At 33.0% G+C, this 11534-nt stretch overlaps 1 protein-coding gene across 1 annotated transcript in view; it reads left to right on the plus strand.

Moving 5' to 3' along the window:
* ANOS1 (anosmin 1) overlaps positions 1–11534 on the plus strand; it is a 246054-nt gene that overhangs the window by 202799 nt on the left and 31721 nt on the right. The window contains exon 8 of the mRNA XM_044666979.1: positions 5542–5686. Within this exon, the coding sequence (XP_044522914.1) occupies positions 5542–5686 (145 nt within the window). The remainder of the gene's footprint in view (positions 1–5541; positions 5687–11534) is intronic.

Below are 11534 nucleotides of genomic sequence, written 5' to 3' on the forward strand. Positions count from 1 at the left end.
GAGAGAGAGAGAGAGAGAGAGAGAGAGAGAGAGAGAGAGAGAGAGAGAGAGAGAGAGAACTAAAAAATTAAATATAAACAGCATTTTGGCAGTTTGCATCTTGGTTTTAGAAGGAAAATATACTTCAATTCCTTGTTCAGTTCATGCCTAAGTGAAAGTCACAGTTCACAGAAATGGAAGGAACATTTTCAATTATCTCTATCACAGATGTTTAGGAACTGAAAAGGCTATAACCCAGAGTTGTTTATACACAGATGTGGGACTTTGGTTTTTAGGATTCCTGTAAATGGGGGAAGAAATGTGCATTTTGTTCATATGCCATAATATTTGCATCTGTAATCCAGTTCTTTGAAAACTCAACAGACTAGGAGTTGAGCGATATCTATTTTTTGCAGCTACCAAAATTGTATAGGATAGTTTATTGAAAAACATTTTTCTGAAGTGAGATGTCAATGATATTTAACATTCTGGATCATATTAATAGTTGACATAAAACAATTGAATTGGTATATTTAGTTTTCATTAAGTAAAATATTTTAGTCTTGCAATATTGTGAAAGCATGAAAAACACCTTCCCCTAAAGGGCTTCTTCGATGTCTCATTATAATGTCAATATGGTCCTAAAATCTTGAAGCTAATACCAGCAGATCACAGATCACAAGTTCTCAAGATTTTAATTAGAGACTAGGTGATATTCCATTCATCTGTCATGTGAAGACCAGTCTACCTTAGATTGAATACCTAATTTAGATTCATCATTTTTGATGATTGATTGTTTTTGTTTTTGGCCATGGCAACTTGTGCATCTTCAATATCATGGAGATTCTGTGATTTGGATTGATTGAGAAACATAGATCTTTGTTAGTATTAAAGAGTGGAATAGATTTTATAGATAGTTATTTGTTCAATGGATAGAGTACGGATCTGGGTTCAGGAAGGTTCATCTTCCCAAGTTCATATCTGGCCTCAGATACTTATTAGCCCTGTATGAGTCACTTAACCCTATTTTTCTCAATTTCCTTATTTGTAAAATGAGCTTGAGAAGGAATAGATGACCACTCCAGTATCTTTGCCAAGAAAACATCAAAATGAGATCTTAAAAAGTAAGATAATGCTGAAATGCCTGAAGTACAATTTATTATAAGAAAAAATAAACAAAAATGTTTAACTAAAAACAATATGCCTATTTTTATTACTTTTGTGATATGCTCTATCAAGAGAGCCAACATTATATGGTATCTGTAGAATTGACCTCGTAGTTAAAAAGTGCCAGTTTCAATTCTTGCTTCCAACATATATTGGCTGTGTGACCCTGGGCAAGTCACTTAACCTATTAGTTCCCTAGCTGGCTCTCTAAATGGAAGAAGGTTTTTTTTTCATCTGTAATCCTGTAATGTTTCCTCTCTCTTCTAAAGCTTTATCAGAGTGATATAATCTATATCACATATTATGCAGTTTTATTTTGATTACCTAATAAAGATATTTTCCCATATTCAACTGCCATATTGCTTTCTATACAGCTTACAGATTCTTTCTATTAAGATTCCTTTAATTCTGAATAATTTTTTAGGAATTCAAAGTGTTTTCTCTATTTAAAAGAATGGAAGTCATAGAAAATTATATCATTCTTAAATCAAACAGGAAGCATAAGATACTCTTTTTCAGGCCAATAATGTGAAGCTAGAAGCATAATAGGTTCTAGTTTCTTTCACTAATAGTTGAGTATTAGGAATTTGAATATGTGGCTCATTTTGAAAATTTTAATAAGTGGACATCTGAATAAGAAGGAAAATGAGAATTTGTATTATCTAGTTATTTTCCTTGAAACTGGTGGTTTATAGAACAAGTCAATACTTAGTGATAGACAAAGTAGACAACTGCATAAAATGTAATACCTGGAGCATTTAACGAAACTACTTTTTCATTTTTCTTTTACAAATAGATAAGTGTGAATGCCAGAAAATTGTCCATATAAGAAAATCTTATTTTACAGTGTGATTTTGCATTTTTAGCATAAAAACTCAAATCCACCCAATACCAATATGGCTATGAAAAAGAATGATGACCTTAGCAGATATATTGCATGAGAGAAAGCATCATCTGATCATCTATTGTTCTCCATTATTATCTTCTGTTTTTGCCCTCTGAGATCCCTGGCTTTGCTGGCAACTCAATTTCCTGACTTTTATTTAGTTATGAATTTGGTTACCACATGAACTCTGGCTTGCTTTAATGTGACATCATAAATGTACTTAGACTAGAGGATATTTCAAGTCAACAAGTCAACAAGCATTTATTAAGTGCCTTACTAAACACTGGCTAGGGTATGCTACTATATTCTGGGAGAGTGATGCCATTGGTTCTTCATAATCCCTTTAACAGGAGGGTCAGAGGAAATGCTCCCTATAGGTGTACTAGTTTACCTGGCCCAGGATCTGTGAAAATTTATGAATGACATCCTATTGACCTTCTCAGATCATGACATAGTACATCTTTCCTTAGGGCAGTTGACCTCTCATCATTGACATATTTGGGCCTCTCTGTTAACCCATATAAAAGACATGATTAGCCTAAATAAAAATGTGATTTCTAAATAAAAGCAACAGATTGCCTCAGTTTTAGCTTAGTCAGTGGCTTATAAATTGGTTGCTCTGCAAGCCCATTGAGGATTGAGGAAGTAAAGTCATTTATGATGTCACATTAAAGCAAGCCAGAGTTCATAGGGTAACCAAATTCATAGCTAAGTAAAAGTCAGGAAATTGAGTTGCTAGCAAAGCCAGGGATGTCAGAGGGCAAAAACAGAAGACTTGCCTAACAGAGATATTACATTTAAGAGACTGAATCAGACATCAGATCTTCCTGAATCCTTATCTGGCATAAATTTACTGTCAACTAGCTCCTTTTCCTCTGAAGAAACCACTTTATATATCTGTGATCAACATCTTTCCACTCAATTTATTTATATTGGATAAAATAGGAACTTTCTGCATGTGTGTGGAGTCCTTTTGAGAAAATAAGTAAAAAGAAAGAGAATCTGGATGCAGAGTACCTAAATTGAAGTCCCATCTCTCCTATTTATTGCCAAAATGACTTTGTGAAAGTCACAATTTCTTTCAGTCTCTAGGCTAAATGAGGAATTCATACTAATTTAGGAAAATAATTTAGACAAAACATATGGACTTAAAAAAAACCACAAAATTAAATTTTTAAAAATCCAAGCCTTCATTATTTACAGTTTAAAGAGGTCGAATTTTTTGTTGGTAGTGTTACAAATATGATATATTACTTGAAAGGACTTAATAAACTGAAACCTCAGTAAACCAGAATAACAAAAGGATGGGATTTTCTGGTAAATTCAACCATAATGATTGTATAACCAATAACTGATGGTAAGTTAGGTCAGGATTAATCAGAAAATGTTTTATTTTTTCTGTCTTCAAAAAATTATATCTCTCCCCTTCTTTCTCCATTATACAGAGATTTGGGAGGTAGTTTCATCTGCTCCAATGAATTAAAACACATCAGTACTTAGCTATCTCCCAGCTCTGCATATCCAACTTTAATTTCTCTTATTTTCAGTCACTCATTCTCATGTACTGCTGTCATTCAGTCATCTCAGTCATGTCCAACTCTTCATGGCCCCACTAGAGGTTTTTCTAGGCAGTTAATGGAGTGATTTGTCATTTCCTTTTGTGACCCATTGTGTATGTGAGGAAACTGAGGCAAACAGGGTTAAATGATTTCTCATGGGTCATACAACTAGTAAGTATTTGAGGTCATATTTAAACTCAGGTTTTCCTGACTCCAGGCCAAGTGCCTTTGTCTATTATGCCACCTAGCTGTCCATGCAGTACATCTCTAGTATACTTTCACTTAAATTTCCTATTACCATTTAAATTAAAAAGATATAATGTAGAACTCATCACTTCTCCCTCCTAAACACTCTTACACCACTATATTTCTGATGAGTTATTTTCATCATCTAGTTATTGAGGTTTCAGTTAATTTCTTTCCCCTTCCTATATTTATTATATTACCAAATCCTATTCATTCTATTTTCACAATATTTCTTACATTATTTATTTTTCTCCAATAACACTGCCAAAATCCTAGTTCATGACTTCTTCATTTACCTTCTTTTGTAAAGTCCTCCTGTTTAATCATCTTGTCTTTTTCTTCATTTAAGTTTTGTCCACACACTCTCTGAAATGAACTTAATAATACAAGTTTGACAATTCCCCTTTCTCCCTTCAAAAACCTACAACGGCTTCCCTTATTGTTTTTAAGATAAAACAGAAACCCTTAAAACTGACTTTTAAGACTGCCAGCCCACTTAGCATTTTTGCTTTAGTTTACATTCCCTCTTCATGTACTCTATATTATAGTCAAACTATACTGTTAATTTTTCTTTCTGATTGTCATTCTGTTTTCTGTGAACCTTAATAAGTCACCTCTCATGTCAATAAGTTTTCCCTTTCTATTTTCACCTTTTGGAATCTTAATATTCCTTCTTTTTCCTGACTCTGACATGTAATAGCTGTGTCACTGTGGTAAGGACACAGTCTTTAGTAGTCCAGGAAACTCTCTAAGACCCTTTGCAGAATTTCTAACCTACCTCAACTGAGTTCCATCATTTGTGACTTTTCTATAGTACTAGAATTGTAAGTTTATTCTATATTTTTCTTCCTTTTTTCTATTCTCAATTCAGAGTGAGTACATTATCTGACTCCTTTAGTCATTTGTGCTTCCTCCCTCTTTCAATTTCTTTTTATGTATTTTTCTGTTTTCATGCTGTATCAATGAAAGTACCCAACCTCCTTGTGGGCAGAGACTATTGATTTGTAGAACCATAGTGTTTAGCTTTCACATATTTTGTGGGAGTCACATTATAAGATTAACTCTCATGAAGTTTTCAAAAGATTGAACCAGTGGCCAGGCAATTAATTACAATCTAAAACTTTTAGTGAGCACATTATACTATCGTAAGTTTTATAATCATTTTGAGCTGACTTTGGTTATTTCAATATCCTAAATAATTAAGAAAAGATCAATTATATTTATTGAGACATACACTTATGTCAACATATACAATTTGTGGTATATGCTGGTGATGGAATACTATTATGCTCAAAGGAATAATAAACTGGAGGAATTCCAGGTGAACTGGAAAGACCTCCAGGAATTAATGCAGAGCAAAAGGAGCAGAGCCAGAAGAACATTGTACACAGAAACCAATACACTGTGGTAAAATAGAATGTAATGGACTTCTGTACTAGCAGCAATGTAGTGATCCAGGACAGTTCTGAGGGATTTATGGTAAAGAACACTACCCACATTCAGAGGAAGAACTGCAGGAGTGGAAACACAGAAGAAAAGCAACTGCTTGAACACATGGGTTTAGTCGATTAAACTAAAGATTACACTGAATGTGTTATCTTTGTGTTCCCTGACAATAGCATTTTTAATTTAGTGGTCCTCTAATAAAAATTAGAATCTTTCTAATTCTTCAATTGTGTTTGCTTATTTTCTTTTCGATTATAGTCTCAGAATTATGTGATCCTGGAAGGTCTTCAGCTGAATAACAACTATATGGTAGAAATACAGGCCATAACTTACTGGGGACAAGTACGCCTAAAAAGTGCTAAGGTGTCTCTTTACTTCACTGCCACACAAGCAACAAGTAATAGTAAGTATTTCACATCTTCTTTTAGACATAATGAATACTTTAAAATAAACTATAAAGATAATAGGAAACAGGTAATTTGAAGTGTAAGAATAGGTACAACTTTGGAATTGCATATTTAAGAAAAAAATATCAATGGAATAGATCACTACTGCGCTTTAAATGTTGCATTCAAAGTTAATTTAATTGTGAATCTTGAAGGTCCCATTTCATAAAAAGAAGAGATTACTAATCTTTCCGCCATATCAAGTTTGGATAGAAAATGACAGCAATCCTTATTTGTTCTAAAATAGATGATAAATATAATTTCCATGTGATTTTTCAAGTGGTTCCAGATAAATTGGGCAAACCTAAAAGGTCATATGCAAGGGATTGTGTTTAGATGAGCACTCCTCCAAAAATAGGTTCATTTGGTTATGGGAATCCAGTAAACTGGGTTTTGACAAGGTAGTGGAAATGATTTGAATTCAAATAGTAAAAAGTATAAATAAAAGCTTGTTGACTGACAAAAATTTGTTGACTTGCAAATCATTGTATAAATGGATAAATAGAGTTTTTATTCAATTATTATTATGTGCAAACCATTGTGAAGATCACTGGGGATTGAAATGGAAAGGAAGACAGTTATTTCTCTTAAGAAACTCTTAATCTAAATGGGAAACCTATACATGAAGATTTTGTCCATAAATCACATATATGAAGGTCCTATGTATCTTAAGGCATAATAGCAATCCAGATGTTAATGCCTATTCTTTGATGCCATTTTGGATGTTGAGTCATTTAACAGTGCCAAGAACTTCAGTGATAAGAATTACCTTTTCTGATATTTTAGTAACTATAGCTATTGTACTAGGGAAAGTAGTTGTCAACTACACAAAGGTTAATCACTTTCTAGGATGATGGCTGAGGACACTGAGCTGTAAACATCTCTTTAGCCAAGGAACTTGTGTTACAAGGATAAGGATTGTCTTTATTACTGCCTTAAAGTTTCATGCTTTATGTTAATTAATCCAACATTTAAATGATTAGCAACAAATAGATTGAGACTTCTTGGAGGTTCATTCTACTGTCTAGCTATTCACTCTCATGTCTCTCTCTTGCCTTTTCCTTTGTATTCATCCCTTTTTCTACATCTACTATCTTTCCTTTCCTACCTTCATTTCTTTTTCTTGGAGTGGCTTGATAGAGACAGATAGACATACATACCTTATCTGGGATTACAAAAGGAGGTGTATAAACTAATTTGCCTTTCTCTAGGTTAGAATATTTCCTTTATTTCCCTAAGAAATTATAGGAAGAGGCAAAAAAAAACAGAAACACAGGCCTCAGACACTTCCCAGCTGTGTGACCCTGAGAAAGTCACTTTACCCCCATTGCCTACCCTTACCAATCTTCCACCTATAAGTCAATACACAGAAGTTAAGGGTTTAAAATTAAAACAAACAAACAAACAAACAAAAAAACAGAAACACATTCTATTAACATTCTTTAGCTCATCTCCTCCAACTGTTTCTTTTTCACCTATAAATTACTTCCCATATAGCAACCAAGAGAATGGCTTCTAACTCCTAATAAATAAAATTAATAATCCTAGAAATTATAGTGTAACTTTCACAAAAAAATGTCCAGAGTATATCTGTTTATTTACTTTGGATAACAAAGATTTTTGATAGGACAAGATTTATTAATAGATGTTTGGTGAGGTATATCCAGAAGGTCTCATGACCATGTTCCAAAAAATACTGATCCCACAGTCCTGTCATAGTTCCTGAAAACCTGAACTTAAAGATTTATTCCATTACATTTTTTTAAAAGATTTTTAACCTTTTAAAAAGATTGTTAACCTTTATTGACATTCAGATATTTACTGATCTAAAAGCAAAGATTAGTTAATAGATCATTTCTGGCTATGATAGCTAGTTGAGAACAAAGTCCTATGACAATGAGGATTTTGAGAATATCATCCTTGTTTGAAGGTTAAGATTGGGCTGTCATTAACAGGGAAAAGCCATCTTATAATGAAAGATGAAAGAGTAGCAAAGATATCTGTTTCATAATTTTCCCCCAGGGGAATGCCTTTCAATTTAGACTTTTAAAATATATTCTTTATATATATGTATATATATATTCTTCATAATTTGGAATACTCTGCTTAGTGACTTTTGCTTCTTGGTGTTTCAAATTGCCCTTTTAAATGAATTCCTTTAGGAATAAATTATAGAGGGAACCTATTTTGGGGGGCTGAACTTATTCTTTTGAATACTTTTTGTCCAAATTCTTCAGGAGGCTTTATACATGTCTTTTATCTATTTTTCAAATCAAAGAAGAGAAATAGAGTCTTCGATTTTGGGTGAGAGACACACACACACACAGAGTTAGAGACAGAAACAGAGACATGAGAGAGTCAGACAGATAGCCAAATCAAAAGACAAGAGGAGATAGATGGACAGATCAATACAGAGAGCATCACAGAGAGTGAAAAAGAGACAGACAGAGACAGAGACAAAGATAGAAAGAGAAAGACAATAATACAGAAACAGATAATATAGAACTGGAAGGAAACCCTTTGATTAATAAAATGTGGCTGTGTTCCTAGGAACTAGCCATGTCCCATATCAGAGACAAGTCAATACTTCAATACTAAGTCTTCTTCCCCTCATTAGGGATCCTTATTTGGAATTCTAGACTTCAGTGACTTGATACTTTCTCTCTACCTATTTATTCTACATTTTGACTCATTTTAGGTGATCAGACAATGTGAGTGTAGGATCAATCAATAAACATTTATTAAGTACTTCTGTTCCAGACTGGGGATACAAAATGACAATCCTTCTCCTCAAGGAGCTTGTAATCTAAGAGGGGAAAGAACATGCAAACAAATATACATAAAGTAAATTATACAAAATATAAATAGGAAATAATTAACTTAGCGGAAGGCACTAGAATTTGGAGGGATAGGTGTAGAACATGGGTTTTTGATTGGGACTTAAAGGAAGCCAGGAATATCAGTAGTCAGACTTGAGGAAGGAATGCTTTCCAGGCATAAGGGTCAACAAGAAAAAAAATGTCAGAAGTCAAGATATAGTGTCTAATTTGTGGAACAGCTAGAAAGAAGGCCAGTGTCACTGGATCAAAAATATGCATGGGGGAGTAAAGTATAAAAAGCCTGGAAATGAATAAGGAGGAGAGATTATGAAGGGCTTTGAATGCCAGAGCATTTTCAATTTGATCCCAGAGGCAATAGGGAGCAGGATTATTCTACAGCTGAAATTTTCATAGGGCTTTGTGCTTTTTTATCCACATAGCAACCTTATAAAATAGGTGCTATTATTATTCTCATTTATAGAACACTGCTAGGAAATATTTGAGGCAAAATTCAAAAGAGATCTTCTTGCTTCGAAGTAAGGTACTCTGTCCACTGAGCTATGCTGAGAACTATTGTTTTTAGGCTCTAGCTTTTTAGGAATTTATTAATAATGGTCTTCTGGAGACAGTGCTTCCATTCTGCTCTTTGTCATGGGAATATCACCCTAATCATGAGAATTTTAAGTCAGGGAGGAAGGAAGAAACTGACACTATGCTATATTAATGGGAGAAATATTTTTAGCCAAATCATCCCCCTGAATGTTTAAAGCTGACCCTTGTCATCGATCCCATTTAGTACTGGATGGGACTTGAGAGCCAGTGTACCTGAAACACACAATCCCTATTTAATACTCTTGCCATCTCATATCTGGTTGAAGACCAAGGAAACTCACTGCCTTATGAGGAAACCTGTGCCATTTTGGCATTGTAACAGGAAGATTTTCTTTTGATGAGCCCAAATATTTTTCCCTTTAGTTGCTAAAAAAATTATTTCTGGCTTCTGAGACCAAACAAAACGAGCCTTTCCACGTAAGTCTTTGAAGATAGCTGGACAGATGCTCTCATTAAAGAAGATATTTCCCTTAAACATAAGGGAGATTTTAAAAAAAAAAGAAAATTCTAATACAAATTGATGATTACATCAAATAAATAAATTCATTCTCTCTCACCTCACATATAACAAAAACATATAACAAACATGATGTTTTCTCTGTACTCTCCTCCATAAGGAACAGCACAATTAAAGAAAGTGTCATGTAAAAACCACTATAATGAACAAACAAAAGCCAACATGTCAATAATAGCAAACAAAATAAATCTACTTGTATTAGCATATTGCAGGGATGCCTTTTATATATATATATACACACACACATATATATATACACACACACACACACACACACACACATATATATATATATATATATATATATATATATATATATTTAGTGGGTATTCATCCAAGGCTATGGAGTCATTAATAAAAATACTTATTTTAAGACTTGGGGAATTCAAATGGGTATTTAAACAGGACAGCTTTTAATTCCATTTGGGTGGGGCAGCCATGAAATTACTGACCTATGAAAAGCTTCTTGCAAACCATTGATTCTGGCATTGTTCTTGTTAAGCATTTGTAGTTAGGTAATGAAAGACTTAGGAAAAATGAGAAATGGTACAAAACACCTGCGGTTACTTGTATTGTCTGTTTCTCACCAGGTAAGTCCTATAAAAAAGAGATTGGTTTTGCTAAACACTATGTAGAATACAGTTTTCTGTTTACTGATATTTTATATCTGAATGCTTTTTATATGATCTCATAAATATAGGATGCTGCTTTTATAAGAACATGACATATTTCATCACAGAACTACTAAAACAAAAGAATAATTACAACTTTATAGTGTAAGCAAGGGAAATTATATTTTATAGGGAGGAAGAGTAGTAAATGCCATAATATGAATTACTTTTTGAGTTATATTACTTCCAAGGCTGCAGGCAACTGTATTTTAATGATAAATACCTCTACACAAAATACAGTTTTCTTTTTGTGGGAACTGATAAAAAGTGCCCCCTCAAAGCAAGGGAGAAATATAACTTATTCAGAGAAGTAATTTTTAATTAATTTTTTTTAAATTTCAAGCAGGATATTTCAAAGTTTGACAGACTTAGATTTGGAGTGAACTTAGAAATAACACATTTTTATAGTTACATCATGGATCCTGAATATTCTACAAGCTCATAATTTAAGAAGTATGGTACACATGCAATCCTTTCAGTATTTCACAATGTAAAATGAAATCAAGTTTTAGGCCTTTGGAAACAAAATACGTGGTGGTCCAGCATTTCAAATACATAATCTTTCTTGTGATCAAGAAAATGTGTAGGCTATTACAGAATCTGTCCCTCTGTAAAGCTTGGCAGGAATGAATATTAACCTATTTTCTACTTTTTCCTATGAATAGAGAAGATTTATAGAGTTAGAATCATATAATTCAAGAACTGGAAAGGAGTCATGAGAAGGGATCTAATCTATTCATTATTTACAGTATATACTTGGAAAGTATTAGGAATAATATTTCCAACTGATATCTTTCCAATTCTATATTTTTTCTGATCTAGATTAGTATTTAGAGATATTTTAATATTGATCTTTAGCGGTATTGTTAACACAGAGGATTGGACCACAAGGCCAAAAATAGTTTGAAAAGTAAAATTCATTAGTAAAGAATAACAATAACATCTCTTATTTAGCCATTAGTGAATTATTTCATGTCACAAATTTTTGATATATATATACATATATATATACATATAGAGAGATATATGTGTACAAATATATGAATATATGGGTTTGTTGGTTAATAAAAAGTATGCATACATACATCATATATATGCATGTATGCATATATGTTTGTGTGTGTGTATAAGTCAATTCATAGAAAAAAAAAACTCTCCAGAACCCTACTTGGATTTTAAAGGAAAG

Source organism: Gracilinanus agilis, chromosome 3 (assembly GCF_016433145.1).
Source record: "Gracilinanus agilis isolate LMUSP501 chromosome 3, AgileGrace, whole genome shotgun sequence".
NCBI classification, from domain to species: Eukaryota; Metazoa; Chordata; class Mammalia; order Didelphimorphia; family Didelphidae; genus Gracilinanus; species Gracilinanus agilis.